This window comes from Podarcis gaigeae (assembly GCF_964106915.1).
Source record: "Podarcis gaigeae genome assembly, chromosome: 7".
NCBI lineage: Eukaryota > Metazoa > Chordata > Lepidosauria > Squamata > Lacertidae > Podarcis > Podarcis gaigeae.
Window position 1 is genome coordinate 46,999,243 of NC_139683.1, and position 18,959 is coordinate 47,018,201.

Below are 18,959 nucleotides of genomic sequence, written 5' to 3' on the forward strand. Positions count from 1 at the left end.
CCATCTACCTCAGAGGGCAAGCCTCAGAAGTTTTCAATAGGTCATTTGGATCCCCCATGTCGAGTTGGGCATCCATTCAATATTCCTCTAGATGTCCAGGATGAATTTGGTCATGCTACTCATCTGACAGATGATATTGTGCCAATTCTTGAGGCTAGGTAACTGTCATTTTAATTACTTTGTTTATTTAGTATTCTTAAATAAAGATTTGTATTTTCTCTGTTTTCCCCACTCCAGTGGGTCCTAGATAAATGTTGTGCACACACAGCTAGGTGCTTTTCTTTTCAGAAACTAGTGATCTGTCTCCTTTGCACCAAAAACTAAGAGAGAAAAGACTAATTTCATTAGAAGGAGCAGTGTCTCAGTATTTTTCTTGCCTATAGTGAAAAGCAGTGATGCTAGACAGTGATCGATTGAGAATATACAGGAGTGAGACAATATTTCAGGTATCTTGGGTTAAGAGGATGTGTCCCTAAAATATGGAATTAAGCCATAATCTTTATCTATTTAACTGAATTGTCTATCATTCTTTTGAGCTGTCTTATACAGTGTACAAAGTGCAGTGCCCCCCCAAAAAAACTAGGCAATTTGAATATTTTGCAGCAGTGCCCAATCTGGACAGGGTGTTATCATTCCTAAACCAAGAAAATAGTGTTGGATTGACCCATAAGAGTTATTTCTGATCATAGACAGACACCTGGGCCCTGGGCCTTTAATTTTCCTCTGGTGGGGAGTTGTTCCCCATACTCATCCTGACAGTAAAGGTAAAGGGACCCCAGACAGTTAAGTCCAGTAGTGAATGACCCTGGGGTTGCGGCACTTATCTCGCTTTACAGGCTGAGGAAGCCGGCGTTTGTCTGCTCTGCAGACATTTTTTCCAGGTCATGTGGCTAGCATGACTAAGCTGCTTCTGGCGCAACGGAACACCGCCATCAGAGCAGTGCACAGAAACGCCATTTAGCTTCCCGCTGGAGCAGTACCTATTAATCTACTTGCACTTTTTGGCGTGCTTTCGAACTGCTAGTTTGGCAGGAGCTGGGACCGAGCAACAGGAGCTCACCCCGTCGCGGGGATTCGAACTGCCAACCTTTTGATCGGCAAGCCCAAGGCTTAGTGGTTTAGAGCACGGTGCCACCCACGTCCTGATAGTAGCCCTCTCTTTTCTATGCAATGTTAAAATAGCAAGTCCACAGTTTTGCATTTTGCTTATTCCTCACTTTTGGGAGCATCCAAAACCAAGAGGGCTGATCCACAGTAGAGGTTTCAGAAGCTTCTGGAATTTTAGTCTTCTGAAGTGAATGAGAAGGATCATTCATCATCACAGAATATTCTGTATATTCAGAAAGAGCCCTCATGGGTAACTCCACATTATGTATTATTTAGTTGCAATTTTAAAACGGCCACTTTAGTTCTTAAAATTATTTTCACTTGTGTTTGTAGTGGCTTAACATTACAGTATGAAGAAATAGATAAAGGACCAAATTGTGCCATTAAGGGTGTAACTGCTAAAGGCCTGGTAAACAATTACCAGGGCAAGGTAAGTTGAATTATGGCAAATATGCTTTGTTTACTTTTAATAAATATGTGGCTGCATACAGTGGTACCCCGCAAGATGAACGTCTCAGAAGACGAAAAACTCGCTAGACGAAGGAGTTTTTCGTTTTCTTAGCCGCTTCACAAGATGCATATCCCTATGGGCTTGCTTCGCAAAACGAAGCTTGCCCCGCAAGCTCCGGGGATAGCGGGGAAGCGCAGCACGTCTTCCCCGCTGTCCCCAGACCTCTCTTGAAGCAAGGGGCGGCGGGGAAAAGACCCCTTCCCCGCTGTCCTCGGACCCCTTTTGAACCAAGGGGCGGCAACGGGGAGAAGCGATTCTCCCCGCTGCCCCTTCCCTTGCTTTAAACAGGTCCAGGGACAGAGGGGAAGGCGCGCACGCCTTCCCCTCTGTCCCCGGAGATTGCGGGGCAGGCAACGGGGAGAAGCAATCTTCTCCCCGCTGCCCCTTGCTTTAAAACTGGTCCGGGGACAGAGGGGAAGGTGCGCGGCGCTTCCCCTCTGTCCCCGGACGGTCTCCATAGGAACGCATTGATTGATTTTCGATGCATTCCTATGGGAAACGGTGCTTCGCAAGACGAAAAACTCGCAAGAAGAAAAAAGTTGCGGAACGAATTAATTTCGTCTTGCGAGGCACCACTGTACTTGTTTTCTAAAGAATCATAGTTGTTTTTCATAAGAATTAAAATATTTACCTAAAATATTTTCTATATATTTTATATTCAATAATTAGTTTGTAGATTATTAAGTCAAGTATTCTAGAAGTCCTTCAAGTCTAAGGGGGAGCGGAGGGGCTGTTGCCCCGGCTCACATTTTCTGGAGGGGGCACAACTAGGCGCCCCTACAACAGGCTCCCAGCAGAACCTGGCTTTGGCGTGCGAGGCAGCTTCCTTGTGCCCAGCCTCAGCTCTGCTTCAACTCCACATCCAGGTCACATTTGACCCTGGGACAGAGTGGGGAGTCTGTGACACAGAGCTGCCGCCTCTCTCCTCACCCACGGCAGCTCCATCCCCAAGTCAGCCCTAACCTGGGAAGACGAAAGACTGGGCTCCTGTGGTGCCCAGCCTTGGCACCGCCATCCCCAGGTCAAGCCTGACCCATGGGGCCGATTGAGGCTGTGAGGCGTCAGCCTGGCAGCTCCGACAGAGGGTGGGTGGCAATGCTGTCACCAACTCTCCTGGACTGTGGTGTGTGAGTGCGCCCCCTGCTCCATTTTGTGTGGCAAGCCTCAGGGAGCTTCGTCTGTGCCCTGCCCACCCCACCCCCCCGGTCCACCTTCCCTGGGTGCAATTTCCTTACCACTGTTTCAAGTACCACTTACTTATGTTGGGATTAGTGTAAGTGTGTCTTAATGTAGGATTTTGAAATAGAAGGAGCCTCAGTTAAGAACCTCAGTTAAGTAGCTGAGGGTATTAGACAAGAGTAAAGATTAAAAGTGGAACATTTTAAGTCATTTCCTAGGGGGTGGAAATATATAATTGCTTTACAGGATTATTCACTTTGAAAACTGAACAAAAAAAATTCATGGGCATTATTTAACATTGACTTTTAAAATTATATTTTTCAATAGAACTTCAATCTGAAAGTTACTCTTCCTGGCCTGAAGGAGGAATCCCAAATTTTGAAAATTAAACTTCTTCCAGGTTAGTGAAATGTTTGAAATGTATGACTTCATTAATGTGACCCACTTTACATGGGCCTGTCCTTGAATTTGGTCCAGAAGCTGCAGCTAGTACAAAATACTTCTGCTCTCTGGGACAACCTATTGGTAGCATGTCACTGCCAATTTGTTAATAAGCTAGATTCAAGATTTTACTACTGTTATATAGGGCCCTTTATAGTTCTGTACCAGGGTATCAAAGAAGCTATCTATCTTCCTATATCACACCCCAATTAGTTACATGTCTTGATGAAGATCTATTGATGATATAAGATGCCCCTACAGTAAAGTTGTGGTACCCGGTCTCTGGAATTCTCTTCCTTTGAACTAAAGTAAGCCCCAATGTTGTTTTTGATGCTTGCTGGAATATTTTCTTTTCTACCAACCCTTTCCAAATGTGTCTGTTTCTGCAGGTTTAATTCTGGTTGTTATTTATTTAATGCTATTTCATGATCCATATCAGGTTTTATATTTCATTTCTGTATTCCACTCAGGTGATTGTTGAATGCTATATTAAAAAATGAAAGTTTCTATGGAAGTTTTTTAAAAAGTTTGAATTAAATAAAAATAGGTGTCTGTTCTGGAGCCATAATCAGATGTAACATGGTATTATGTGGCCTCATCCCAGAAGGTATACCTCAAAACCAGTTTCTCTTAAACTTAATTTTGAGGGGAGATTTCCCCCCCAACATAATATTAATCCAATTTATGCCTTAAGTGGTGATACCATAAATGTTACCTTCTGTACAACTAAATTGGTGTTTTCAGCTGCATATTAAATAAATTTTATTTCACTTCCATTGAATAAAAACTTGGGAATTATTCTTAAAACTTGCTGTATAGCAATTTTTTTAAAAAAATGTTTTTGACTTTTTCAAAGCTGTCTCGGTTGTTTGTTTTGGAAACCGAAACTAAACTTTAGTTTATAAACAGGTCCACCATGGCAGCTAAATGTCAAACCAGACACTGAGACATTGAAAATTGAAAATGGAACAGCATTTCCTTTCCAGGTTGAAGTGCTGGATGAAGTAGGCAACATAACAGCACAACCAAAACTAATAGTTCATTGCAAGGTAGGTCAACAGCTTCTGTTCTTCTTCTTTAAAAAATAGGACATTGGTGCAATTGGACTAGTGCAATTATCTCAGTGTTATATTACTGAAAAATTGCCTCTGGCACTGCATACGAGCATCAAAAATTCGAGGGTAGAGGCCCATCCTTCCTCAGAAATGAATTAGAGATTGTCTTCCTTGCCCCCTTGCTTCATTTTTCAGCAGGAACTCACCAGAACTCAGTTCCAGCACCTCTCAGGGGGGGCCCATTGCCATTATAAGAGAACTAGGGAGGTGTTCATGGTAAGTTCCAGCACCACTTTTTCTAGAAAAATAGCATTGCAATCCATTCTTTGTATCAGGGTAATTTTAAATATGTCATAGTTAACTACTATGTTCAAAATATTTTTATAAGTTACTGTGCAATTGAAGTTTGCAGTTACATTTTTTATATATTTAAACCCCTGAGCAGATTTTTGCTTTTACTTTCTTCCTCCGAGTGAAAATGTTCTCTCGGGTGGAATGAGATTTCCATTTGATGCTTGAAGGCAGGATTACAGCTGATTAAGGGGGCTTTGCTCATATCCAACTAGCGCCTACCAGGTTACTTCTGCCTTCGCTCTGGAGAGGCTGTGTCTCACGCTATTCAGCTTTGCTCAGACTTGTGCTTCTTGTGTGCTGTTGTGTTAATTCTCAGTTGTGTTTGTTTGGTGTTTGTTGCTGTTGTTTCTTGGAAACAGTAGCATCTGATTTTCTATGCAGTTTTTTCTGCATTGATGCATTTTGTTGCCCTGCGGTGCTCCCTGTTTGCTTGAAGGGATTTCTTTTGGTTTCAGGGGTTGACTTGTGTCCTTTGTGCTTTGGCTTGGTGCTACTACTTATTTAATAACTTGAGATTAGATTAATTAATTATAGTACAGGAAGTACTAGAGTTTTAATTTTATATGGTGTGGCACTTTATTTCAGTCTACTTCATGAATCTCAAAAAGAACACATATGGGTTTGAATTAACCTAATTTATAAAGATGTTAGGGGGATACAGGTGGCGCTGTGGGTTAAACCACACAACCTAGGACTTGCTGATCAGAAGGTCGGCGGTTCGAATCCCTGCAACGGGGTGAGCTCCCGTTGCTCAGTCCCAGTTCCTGCCAACCTAGCAGTTCGAAAGCACATCAAAGTGCAAGTAGATAAATAGGTACCGCTCCAGTGGGAAGGTAAACGGCGTTTCCGTATGCTGCTCTGGTTCGCCAGAAGTGGCTTAATCATGCTGGCCACATGACCTGGAAGCTGTCTGCGGACAAACACCGGCTCCCTCGGCCCATAGAGCGAGATGAGTGCCGCAACCCCAGAGTCGGTCACGACTGGACCTAATGGTCAGGGGTACCTTTACCTTTTACCTTTTTATAAAGATGTTATTTAAATGAATCAAATTAGCTTTTGTGATAGGCAGTCATGAAAATTTCTTAATAAGAATTATTCATCCTTTTCTTTATGACAAAACTCCCCCCCCCCCAGGGTACTTCAATTATTTCTGAGATTTTTATTCTGTTACTTGGTACCTTTATCCAAGGGGTGGGGAACTGTGATCCTCCCAAGTTTTTATATCTGGCCCTCAGGACACTCCCCTGGCCACCACACAGTTCACTGGCTCCCTCCCTGCTTTCTTCGAATGCTTTTGCCCGGCTGTAATGTGTCATTGTATTAGAATAATGCCTCTTGCTTGCTTGGATAGAAGATACAGTATGTCTGTGTGTGGAACATAGCATACTGTACAAAGTGTCTCATCCATTACTCTGCCCACTTTTGCCCCTTGCCCTGCCTGCTTTTCCCCTCTTGACCCTACCCATGAATAGCATGCAGCCCCCAGAAGGGTTGAAAATGTGGAAATCCAACCCTCAGGCTGAAAAAGGTTCTCAACCCTTGCTTTGTGCCATCCTATTGATATGAAAACTCTTATTTATGATGTGGTTGTTTTAGTTTTCAGGAGCTCCAGGCCTTCCTGTATATGCTGTGGATTGCAGCAGTGGTGGGATAAATATATTAACTGGACCAGTTCTGCATGTAGAGAATATAAAGAAAGATCAGACGCTTAATGCAAGGTTTGAAATACCTGTAAGTTGAAATAGCTGTAATGTTTTTGCTATTTGTTACCATTTAGTGATCTATGGCACTTGAATGCTCTAATTTCCATTGGTTGAGATGTGGGCAATATTGCTGCATGAAATTCTTTCCGCAGGTGGCTGGATCAGTGGAAGTGACCCTATCTTACTCTGTATGTAGTTGCCCTTATATTCTTCTGGATCACCAATATATTTGAATAATGAGAAATTGGTTGTCCTTGATAAATATGATTAGACATTTCCAACCTATTTCACCCCTCATTTAGGTCAAAAGACCCTCAGAACCCCAGAACCATCTAGCATGAAGGGGCCTGATGAGTCCCTTATTTTTAAACTAGAAAGTTCAGGACTTCTCTCTTCACAGGGGTTGCTTATATACACACACAACACATCTAAAAAATCTCTCTGTAATACATCACCTATTATGAACTTCATTTCTCATTTGGGTGTCAGATGTTTTTAAGTGCTATTAGCTTCCTGTACTGCTCAAACGCAGGACACACTGTAACTTCAAAGAAAGCTATTCTCTCCCTTCCTCAGCTTATTCCTTGCCTCCAAACCACTTGATTCAGCTTTTCTTGCTGACTTTCATTTGTAATTTTCTCAGTCTCCCATATTGGCTGGTCTAGTGTGTGTAGTTTTTTATTTTATTTTTGTCCAATTTGTTGGCCTTTTTGTAGCAATATCTTCCTTTGGTGTTCAGAACATAACATGGTAAGAAAATAAAATGATAAACATAAGACAAGATTGCTGGATCAGGCCAGTGACCTGTCTAGTCCAGCATCCTTTTCTCGCCCTGGCTAACCAGATGCTTGTGGGAAGTTTGCAAGTGGGACAGGAGTGCAACAGCAGACTGGCCACCTGTGATTGCCAGCATGTGGCATCTCCATCCCCATCATTCTGCCAGACACTGAGGTCCAGCGCCGAGGGCCTTCTGGTGGTTTCCTTGCTGCGAGAAGCCAAGTTACAGGGAACCAGGCAGAAGGCCTTCTCGGTAGTGGCACCCGCCCTGTGGAACGCCCTCCAGATGTCAAAGAGAAAAACAACTACCAGACTTTTAGAAGACATCTGAAGGCAGCCCTGTTTAGGGAAGTTTTTAATGTTTGATAGACTATTGTATTTTAATATTTTGTTGGAAGCCGCCCAGAGTGCCTGGGGAAACCCAGCCAGATGTGCGGAGTATAACTAATAATAATTATTAATAATAATAATTCAGAAACATACTGACCAATATGCTAAAATTACCATGAGGTTAGATTGCAGAACCTCAGTGTAAGTGTATCTGTGAAGTGGTACAGTTCCAGTTACTTCTTCTGTTTTCCTTTCTCCTTTTTATTATTAGAGTTGTAAAAGTGTACCACCATTGGAGAAGACTATTAAATTGCTTCCCAGTAGATCTGTTGCAAGATTACAAATTTTTAGCATTGAGGGAGAAAAAGCTATGCAGATCCAACACCAGGATGAAATTAACTGGGTTGCAGGTGATGTGATGCAGAATCTCATCTTCCACATGTATGATGAAGGGGAAAGAGAAATATTAATCACTCCCACGCTGGCCGAAAAAGTTAAGGTTGGTATTTTTAGGACGTTAAAACTTTGATTCAACATAAACATTAGTTTTGTGACAGGCAGTATCGTATTAAGGAGAAGAGGAAAGGTTACCATAACAAAAATACTATAAAAAGAAAATGTTTGCTTTGTTTACATCAGTATTTCCATTGCTTTTTTAAAGGAATTCAACCTAAGCTGTGTGAGAATGTGGGATATATCATGACATCTGAAAGGCGCATTTTCCATAGTTGTTCCATAGTTTATTTACATAATTCAAATTTCTAGGCTTCCTCAGGGGAGGTAACAATAGACATATGTATATGCTCCTAGGCCATCAAACCATGTTTCTGAATAGGACTCAACCATGAGTTAAAAGAACACTAAGAAATTTAAATTATGGCTGAAAATATATAGAGAGAATAGCATGTATTGAGAGCCAGTGTAATATAGAAGACTAGCTGGGCCAGTCATCACCTTTCAACCTAACAGGGTTCTTGTGGGGCTAAAACAGACAAGGGGAGAAGCATGTACTGTTTCTCACTTGGAGCTCCTTGGAGGAAAGATAACTTAATTATAGTAGTGTGGGAGGTCTTCCCAACTCAGAAGCTCCACAAATTCATTGTGCCAATGGAATACAGCACAATGTTGGAGATAAGCAGTGTCCAGTGCACAGCGGAATGATGAAAAGTACGTGCCAACATGCTCTATATTACTTTATTTACACTTCAAAGCTGGTAATTTACAGAAAAACATTTTCCCTCTGCCGGAGCAGAGAAAGGCATCCTCTCTCCTCTAAAGCACGGAGAGAATCACACTGAACTGCAAAGAACAGTGAAAAACAGGAAACCAGTGTACGTCACATCCAGTCTCCTTTCCCGTGAGAAAACCCAACAGCACTTGACTGTTGAATGTAAACATTGTCTTGTGACAAGCACTTCGCTGCTCAGTGAAGGAAGCAGAAACCAACATCCTCCCCCTTTCTGTGAACATCACTGGGCAGCGTGTTCGTACAATATTAGTACAAACCCAACTTCTGCACATAGGTACAGTGTTGATCCCTTGATACAATCTTGGACAATACATCAGCAGGAATTTCATTACCTGGCATATAGGACACCGTTACGAGTCCCTTTTGAATACGTTCCCTAGCATGTTGCAACTTCAATTGCAAGTGCTTCGTGCTTTGCTTACAACCTTCAGAATTCAGCAAAGCCAAACATGCTTTGTTGTCCTGGTAAACCTGGATTGGACATTTGACAGGAATTTTTATGTCTTTGCACAATTGTAACAACCATTCACAATCCTTAAGTGAATAAGACAGTGCATTCAGTTCAGCTTCACAAGTACTTAAGCTAACTGTTGTTTGCTTCTTGCATGACCAATCAAATAGACCCTGATTGTACTTATAGCAAACTCCAGACGTACTTTTCCTGTCTGTAGTGTCACTTCCAAAACTTGCATCTGCAAATATCTCAAGACCACCAGACTTCTGATTGTTAAATCTCAGTCTGTAATGCATAGTGCCTTTCAAATACCGCGCTATGCGTTTCAGAGCTTTCCAATCCTTAACAGTAGGATTGTTGACTTGTCTGCTTAGCAAATTACAGCTAACAGCAATGTCAGGTCTTGAACATCTGGCAATGAAGTTTAGCTTGCCTAGCACACTTCTGTACAGTGTAGTGTCAGAAAATGCTTCTCCAGTGTCATCTACCTGATAACCTGTTGTCATCGGTGTGTCTACAGGGTTAGCATCCATCAGGTTTAGTTTGCTTAACACATCAGCAATTTTACGTGACTGGTGTACTAGAATGTTACCATCTTGATCTCTCTCTATTTCCAGAGATAGGTAGTTGTTTACCTCACCAAGATCTTTTATGTCAAAGTGCTCTTTCAATTGAGCTAGGGCATTATTGTACATTGTGACATGATTCCAAAAGAATAAAAGATCATCAACATAAAACAAACAATACAGTTTCTTTTGCCCCTCCTCTTTGACAAATACACATGGATCAGCTTTCCCTTGCTTAAAACCTAGAGAAAACAATACTTCAGTGAGTTTTGTGTGCCAACACCGTGCACTTTGTTTGAGACCATAAAGGGACTTCTTCAGAGCACAAACAAATCCCTGTTTTACCTGTACGCCATCAGGTGGAAGCATATAAAGTGATTCATCTAGAGATCCGTACAGAAAAGCTGTATTCACATCATGGTGACTAATGTGTAGATTCTCTTCTGCAGCTAGCTTGAGCATAAGCCTAATGCTCTCATACCTCACGGTGGGTGAGTAGGTCTCGTGATAGTCTTCACCTGGTACCTGTGCAAAACCTCTGGCTACCAATCTGGCTTTGTGTCTGACTATCTTGCCATTTTGATCAGTCTTCGCTTTGAAGACCCATTTGCTTCCAAGCAGTTTCATTCCTGGAACTACTGGAACAAGGTCCCATGTTTTGTTCCTTTCCAAGGAATCTAGCTCAGCCTTCATGGCATTTAACCATGGCTCAGCTTCCTTTGAATCCAAATCCTGGATTTCTTGGAAACTTGAAGGTTCAAATACCTTCTTGGAGCTTTTAACAGCTGTTACTGCTATCTTAGCAAACTCATCAGCAAATCTCTTTGGAGGTCTGCCTTTTGTTGCTCTCTGTGACCTGCGAATTAGCCTTAAGTCTTCAACACTCTCCTCTTCCTTCTTAGGAGAAAAGTGACCTATTGTGAACAATGGTTCCTCCAATTCTTGATCAGAGCTTTCAGAGGGTCGCATAGAGGCTTTCGCACTCTTGAAATCCTCTGAATCACCCGATTCAGTTTCAGACTCAGAATCAGAACCTTCATCAGTGGGTGTGGGTTGTTGTGGTTGCTTTTGATTATCCTCAGTCTCATCACTGTCATCAGGATAACATTGGAAAATTCCCACATTCTCCCCCCACTTGGCATTGTACTCAACACTTCTTGTGAGCTTAATTGCCTTAGAGTCAGTCATCATTATTCTGTAAGACCCTTTCTGATAACCTAGAAAGATACCATGCAATCCACGCTTGTCTAACTTGGAGTTTTGTGGTGAGTGAACCCACATGTCAGAACCAAAAATTTTCATGTGTTTGATGTATGGCTTCTTGCCAAACATCTTCTCATAGGGGGTACAACCAATCGCTGAAGATAACCTGCGATTATAACTGTAAGTGAAACATGAGAGAGCTTCGGCCCAATAACTCTCTGGAAGATTGGCATCATGCAGCAAGGTTTTTAACCCTTGAAGCAATGTCTGATTTGCTCGTTCCGCAAGTCCATTCTGCCATGGCGAGCGAGGACTAGACAAATCGTGTTGAATTCCTTTCTCAGTCAGAAAAGCTTCAAACTGCTGAGAAGTGAATTCTCCCCCGCGATCACTGAAAAGAATTTTTATCTTCTTATCATGCACATTTTCCAACCAAGCACAGAATTCCTTGAACCTTGGAAAAGCCTCTGATTTCTGCTTGAGATTGTACACATAAATATACCTGGAAAATGCATCAATGAGAACCATGAAGTACCTGTTTCCACCCAAAGAGGGCGCTAGTGGTCCAACCAAATCAGCATGAACAACCTGGTATGGTTCTGTAGCTTGCCTACTAGACACCTTACCTTTCGCAGCCATTTTCACCTTGTTTGCTGCGCATGCCTTGCACTTCATGTGGTACCTGCATGGTTTAATAGTCATACCTTCAACCAAGGCAGGCATTTTAGATACTGCCTCAAAATGCAAATGACCAAATTTTCGATGAAAATCATGAATACATTCTGCATGCAAACTTTTGTTAGAACCTGCAATGCAACAAGTGTCATCCTGCACAACATCATCAAAATACAAAACATACAAACGATCAACATATTCAGCATGCAATACATAATCATTTTTCTTTGTGATGATGCACCTTTTGTTCTTAAAGGAAACGTCAATTTTCCGCTCATTCAGCTGTCCAACGCTGAGCAGATTATGCTTGGCTTCTGGCACATAAAGCACATCCTGTATCGATAAGTCCAAACTGTGAAGAACAACAGTTCCGTAGCCTTTACTGGGAATTGTGTGGTCATCCGCCTGGTGAATCGCACCTTCCTGCGGTGTAAAAGACACGAACAGTCGCTTATCGTTGCACATGTGGTGGGTTGCAGCCGAATCAACAACGAAGAAAGATCTAGATGTCTTCTGGACCTCTGCAACCTTTGGAGTGAAGCGTGAGACCATTGCCTTGTGCTGCGTTGTCCTGGACACCGGACCTTTGCCTTTGCCTCGGCCTTTTCCACGCGATGAGCTTTCGCTGCGCTGCTCTGTCTTGGCCCTGGGATATCTGCATTCCCTCTTCATATGGCCTAGACGTCCACACGTGTAGCATTTCACTGCCTTCAAAGCTTTGGCGCCATCTGGTGGTTCCACTGCACTCTGGGATGACGTCTGTGAAGTCTCCCCCTTGCCCATGCAGCTAGCACCCTGGCGGTCTGCTTCATTCTGAATCATGGCAGTATCACTGGCTACTGTGAGTTGAGCATTTGGCTGATTGGCATCAAATTCCCCACTTGCCTCATCCAGCCTTCTGCAGCTAGCCATCATGACTTTGGCATTAGCCTTTAGCGTCATCTTTGCTGCTTTAAATCAGGCTGCTTTATACATGCTGCGTCTGTGTACAGCTGCTTCAATCCAAAAGCAAATTCAAAAACAGCCTCTGCTTTGTGAACCTGTGCCTTTCTGCTTAACTGCTTTGCTTATCTGCAGCTGCTTCAAACCGCATTCCAAAGGCAAGTTCAAAAGTGAAAGTTCTCTCTGCTGTCTTAAATTCATGCTGCGACACTGCTGCAGCTGCTTTACTTTCGATTTCCCCCAGCATAGGAAAAATTTATCCTTCTAGCCTTTTGCCTGTGCCACGGCAAAACCGGCTATAAAAGTTCAAAGTCCAGCCATAAAGCCATTAATTAGAAGCTGGCAGGCTGCCCGGAGCTGTAGCACATACCTCATCAAATCATCTTGACGCGCAGAGATATCGTCCGATCCGGCCCTCTGCATTCCGATCCTTTGCCTGCACTCCAATTCTTTGCTCCTTTGTTCCTTTGCCAGGAGCCCGACTTCTGGAGTCCATTCTCAAAACACTGCGTTTTTCTGGGCCCGGAACCAAATGTTGGAGATAAGCAGTGTCCAGTGCACAGCGGAATGATGAAAAGTACGTGCCAACATGCTCTATATTACTTTATTTACACTTCAAAGCTGGTAATTTACAGAAAAACATTTTCCCTCTGCCGGAGCAGAGAAAGGCATCCTCTCTCCTCTAAAGCACGGAGAGAATCACACTGAACTGCAAAGAACAGTGAAAAACAGGAAACCAGTGTACGTCACATCCAGTCTCCTTTCCCGTGAGAAAACCCAACAGCACTTGACTGTTGAATGTAAACATTGTCTTGTGACAAGCACTTCGCTGCTCAGTGAAGGAAGCAGAAACCAACAGTATCTGCCAAGCATTTTGACATGGTTTGAAAGAGAACAGCTGTGAAGAAATCCCGGAGCTTAGGGATACAAGTCATGTTATATTGACTTGTTTATCAGGCGGACAAGAGGCTGTACATTTTTAAATTTTCTGCGCAAGGTGGAAAGTCTAAAATTTTAGCTCTAGTTTTGTTCCACACAGAATTTAAGCTTTGATTAGAGCGCCACAAAACTAGAAATTCAAGCATAACAGGAGTTCAAATGAAGAAGGCTTTTATTTATGTTAATAATTCAACCATTTCCACTACTTTTTGTATGCCAGTGAAGAGTGCACATGGCAATCATGTTTATGAATATCAAACCAAAGTGAACATTTAAGGGACATTTTGCAGTGTACTGATGGGAGTAAAATATCAGAGATTTTTAAATTGAATGCTTTTAGGCAGCAGAGTCATATAAGATGACAACAACAAAGGCAGCAGAGTCATATAAGATGAACAAACACTGGACAACTACCCCAGTGATCTACCTTCTATCTAAATACTGGTGTTGACCAATACAACGCTAAACTGTCAGCATCTAGCACATACCAGGGACCACTGGCCCATGTTCCATCATGAACTTTAAGGCTAAACATAGTCCTTTCTGACACCCACCACCTCACAATCAATCATCTGTTCCACAGGTGATAATACCCAGATCTTTGCAGGCAGAAATGCATGTAGAAGCTTCTGATATGTAAGAGGAATGTGGACTCCTAGCTGCGTATGGGATGATGGGCAGGAGTGCAGTCTCTCTGCAGAGCTTAGACAAAATACATATAGAATGAGGGTAGAAATGTCAGTGAGGCTGCTCATGCCACAGATCTTCTCTCGCCTCAAATCTTGTCTACTCTATGACAACTTACATGTCATGTTGGATTTCTCTCTATATCCTGACAGCTTCAAGAACCTGAGCAGAAACTATTTAACACACAGCAGTTAATTGATATGGTGATGTTTTAATCTGACCAAGCCATGAGTATATTTGGATTTATGCTGTTCAATGTTTTAAAAGTTTCAGTAATTTGGGTTTTTTCATATTTTGGAGCTTTTGTATTTTTTGAGTTTTGCATATTTGAAATGTATCTTATGTTCTCTAGGATGTTGCAACAGCCATTGACAGAAAGAAATAAAACATTATTATACTTTGTGGTAGTTAATAGATTTGGTTGAAATGAAGATTATGGGAATGATCCAGTCCTCTCTCTGGATCCTTTCTCTTGAATATGTAGGTTCCCGTATAAGCAGTCTCTCCCTTTCTCTCTCTTTTCTTCTTTCTTTTTTTCTCTCACTGCAGATCTGTGCATTGCTGTATGCAGGTGAGGGGCTTGTTTCCTCTGTATGCAGCACATATAATTAGTATTTAATTCCAGAAGTAATAATGATGTAAATAAAGCTGAAATTACTGGTTTAAATTTTTTTATTAGAGTCAGCCCAACATTTTGGTATCTCATTCTTAGTACTATACCAATTTTGTATTTAGCTTTATGTTACACCATAACCTAAATATCTAAACATTTTCTCTTTTTTAAAAAAAAGGTCTTGCAATCTCTTAATTTTGTTTGTGGAGGCAATAAATAAATAAATATTTAAATTTATGCCAGTAGTTGAATGGGACTGGTGCTCATGATACCAAGGGACAGTTAGCCAACAGTTAGTGCAAAATCCTATTCTTCTCACACTAATTCCATTAGTCCCTTCCAGTCCTCCAGTAAATGCCACCACCCTCCATAAGAAGTATGGGCTGTATTCAGATGTAAAAGTAAACCAGAATTTAGTCCTTGAGGAATGAGCTTGGGGTGAGGCACTGGCTCTTATTCGCCTTCCTCCAGTGTAGTCAGAAGGAGAAGATTTGAAGCTTTCACAGCAGTTTCCAACTAAATCACAGTTATTCATTCCTTGAGGAAGTCACTGCCAAATTTTCTGAGGAGGCCCTAGAATCCTAGCGAGTGGCATGATAGGTAAGGCAGGCTGTTACAGTAAGCTGAATAAATTGTAAGGCAAGATAGAATGAGAGTCTGGTAGTCCTATCTATTTGCAACACAGTACGGACAATTTGATTACTACACTTCCACAGCCTGCTTGTTCTCGTGAATAAAACCTACTCTTGCTTAAAATATTAGTGTTCTTATTTTATCCCTTTCACATCAACATTTAAATTTGTATAGACTTCATTGACTGAACAAGCCTTTTTATTATTAGTGCACTTGTAATAGCTGCAGAGAAGCTAAATTTGTATTTCAATCAAATAATTTTATCCTCTTAAAAAATTGGCCATAAAATAGCTACTATTATCTATATTTGTTGTTTAAAAGTGGAATAATGTTTATTACGTAGTCAGAGTCCCTGTTATTTTTTAAATTTTGTTACAAAAGTAAGCAATCATGTTATTTTTACACCTGACACTATTGAAATTTTTTTTTGTTTACTAGGTAAATTGGACTCCAAAGATTAATAGAGAACAGTTGGTTAATGGCTTATTACCTGATGTGAAGGTACCAACATCTGTAAATGATGTGCACTATTATGTAGTTTCATACCATGATGGGCATGTATCTTTGGAAAGTGCATTCACAATAAGGTTTGTATATTTTCCTCAGTTGTAGTCCTGTTACGAAGTTTGCTCAGTGGCTGTTTCTGTTGGTTACAGCATACAAAAACATGTTTGCTCTTATTGGTAACGACTTTTAAGTATGTAAATATCAGTATACAATCAAGCATATATTAGACATTAAGAGCTTCAAAGGCAGTGCACTGCAAAAGCATAGCCTGCAGATGCACAAAACAGCCAGTTCTAAAATAAGTCATTATAATGATGTTGCTCATGATACTCACACTCTTGAGTGCTGTGATACATGGAATAACCTTAGTGCTGTGTGTAGTATATATACAGAAGAATCATAGGAATACATGGAATATATTTGTTAAAATGCACTTTTGCTAAATAAATATTTGATCTGCGCGCGCGCGCACACACACACACAGACATATATATATATATATATATGTCAGACATATATATATATATATATATATATATATATATATATATATATATGCAGGTTTTGGTGTCCTCGGGTGTCTTCCCGTGTAAAAGTTGGGGTGTCTAGGCGACGTTTCGACGAGGTCTCACTCGTCATCTTCAGGCTGGTGCTTTCGGCTTCTTGTTACTGGAACAGAGCGGGATCTCAATGTTTGAGTTCCTATAAATACTGTAGAGGGGGTGTGGTGTCTAGCCTCCAATGTTCTGGGCAGAGAGGAAGTTCCCAGGCTAGTGTGCCTTTTCTTCTTTTGTTCCTTAATTACTTGAGAGATACCTTGAGTGATTTCTTGAGTGATATCCTGAGTACCACTTAGGTGGGTCATTAGGTGTGGATTAGTTGCTAAAGTCTTTGTGTCTTGACCTCTTGAACTTTGTGAAGAGTTTTCCTGAGAAGATGGCTGTATTGCACTTAGTTGTGCTTTGGCTTGGCTTCGTGTATAGGGGCGAGCTGTGGTTTTGTGGCTTGTGTCAGCCAGATCTGTGTAGGGATTGCAGGGGGGTGCAGCATCCGGAGGTGCCACCATGGATTGGCTACTGGATGGTGTCAGTAATTCATCTGTGGAGAGGGTCTGGGTTTGGGTCTGGTGTGGTTGATTGGTGTTGGCGTTCTGTGTGCCTCTGGATCTGGTGTCAGTTTTTGTGGGGAGGGCTAATTTCCAGATGTCTGGCAAGCGGGATGTGTCGTCACGCTTGTTCATGTTGTGAGGGTGTTTCTCTATCTCGATGGCTTCCATGATTATTCTCTTGTGGTGATGTTCCGTGTTAAAGAGCAATTTGGAATCTGCAAAATTAATTTCGTGTCCTGTTTCTTTCATGTGTTGGAAAAGAGAGACTTTAGCAACTAATCTTTAGACTTTAGCAACTAATCCACACCTAATGACCCACCTAAGTGGTACTCAGGATATCACTCAAGAAATCACTCAAGGTATCTCTCAAGTAATTAAGGAACAAAAGAAGAAAAGGCACACTAGCCTGGGAACTTCCTCTCTGCCCAGAACATTGGAGGCTAGACACCACACCCCCTCTACAGTATTTATAGGAACTCAAACATTGAGATCCCGCTCTGTTCCAGTAACAAGAAGATGACGAGTGAGACCTCGTCGAAACGTCGCCTAGACACCCCAACTTTTACACGGGAAGACACCCGAGGACACCAAAACCTGCATTCCTGTACCCGTGAAAATCTACGAAAGCATATATATATATATATATACATGATGTGTGTTTATAGTTGGGAAATTAGCTCTAAAGCATATATAGCTGTAAAACATAATAAGACATCTAAGAACCCAGCTAATGTCACCTTGTTGGATAATAAAGGACAGTGAGGAAGTGTTTAACATAACTCTCACCTTTGAGGGGAGGGGAGTGACATGGAGGAGAGAGGCCACTGAAATCTGAAGGCTTGCTGGTCTGTTTCCTTGATGCCCAGACAGCCTCCTGTCTTTAAAGTGCTCTGCAGCTACAAGTCCACTTCCAGACAAAAGGGGGGGGGGGGAACTCAGCAAATCAGAGGAAAGCAGAGATGACAGCAGGCGTATCTCAACAGGCAGGGCATTCTACAAATGAGCTGCCCACTTCCATATTGCTGCATAGCGAATCTTCTCAAGCAAGTTGTTAGCAAGAAGGGCTTCCCCTAATGAGTTTAATGTTGAAACAGGAGGAGACACACTTTCAACTAAAGTCCTAAGTTACGTAGGGCTTTATAGGTGTCATTGCCAGCACATTGAATTAAACCCGGTATCATATTGGCAACCAATTAACTCTCAGGATCATGCAATCTTGATAGTGCAGATTGTTAGGTAGCCTAGCCTATCTGAAGCTTCTAAAGCAGCTTCAGGATCTGCCATAGTTTTATAGTAATCCAACTGGAAGATTACCAGTGCATGAGTTACTGTGACAATGCTACTCTGTCCAGTCACTTGAGCCCCCAGCAACTATGTTTTATCTAGGAGCATCCCCAGACTACATGGCTGTTCTGTCAAATGGAATGCAACTCCATCGGTCATTTACATCTTAAGAAATTGTATCTTGAAAGAATTATAGCACTTTTTCTGTTTTACTTAGAAGTACAAAACTTTTAAGCTGTCAGTATTTGTTTCTGTAGACCACTTGCTGATGAGCCAAAACATATTAAATGCAAATTAAAAGGATCTAATACAATACAAATGGGTGAAAAACTACAAGAAGAAATTGGTAAGTACTTTACTTTTATTCTTTTATTCTGACACAAATGTAGGTGTGATGCAGTGGTACCTATTTATCTACTTACACTGGCATGCTTTCAAACTGCTAGGTTGGCAGGAGCAGGAACAGAGCAACAGGAGCTCACTCCATCACAGGGATTCAAACCACTGAACTTCTCATCAGCAAGCCCAAGAGGCTCAGTGGTTTAGACCACAGCGTCACCCGCATCCTGGCGGGAAGGTAAACGGCGTTTCTGTGGTCTCCGGTTTCTGTCACGGTGTTCTGTTGCACCAGAAGCAGTTTAG

General features: G+C 41.8%; 1 protein-coding gene across 1 annotated transcript in view; it reads left to right on the forward strand.

Annotated features, from left to right (window-relative positions):
* SMCHD1 (structural maintenance of chromosomes flexible hinge domain containing 1) overlaps positions 1 to 18,959 on the forward strand; it is a 69,003-nt gene that overhangs the window by 22,108 nt on the left and 27,936 nt on the right. The window contains exons 20-27 of the mRNA XM_083748298.1: positions 14 to 158; positions 1,441 to 1,537; positions 3,125 to 3,197; positions 4,148 to 4,287; positions 6,244 to 6,378; positions 7,729 to 7,956; positions 15,857 to 16,005; positions 18,575 to 18,663. Of these exons, the coding sequence (XP_083604424.1) occupies positions 14 to 158; positions 1,441 to 1,537; positions 3,125 to 3,197; positions 4,148 to 4,287; positions 6,244 to 6,378; positions 7,729 to 7,956; positions 15,857 to 16,005; positions 18,575 to 18,663 (1,056 nt within the window). The remainder of the gene's footprint in view (positions 1 to 13; positions 159 to 1,440; positions 1,538 to 3,124; positions 3,198 to 4,147; positions 4,288 to 6,243; positions 6,379 to 7,728; positions 7,957 to 15,856; positions 16,006 to 18,574; positions 18,664 to 18,959) is intronic.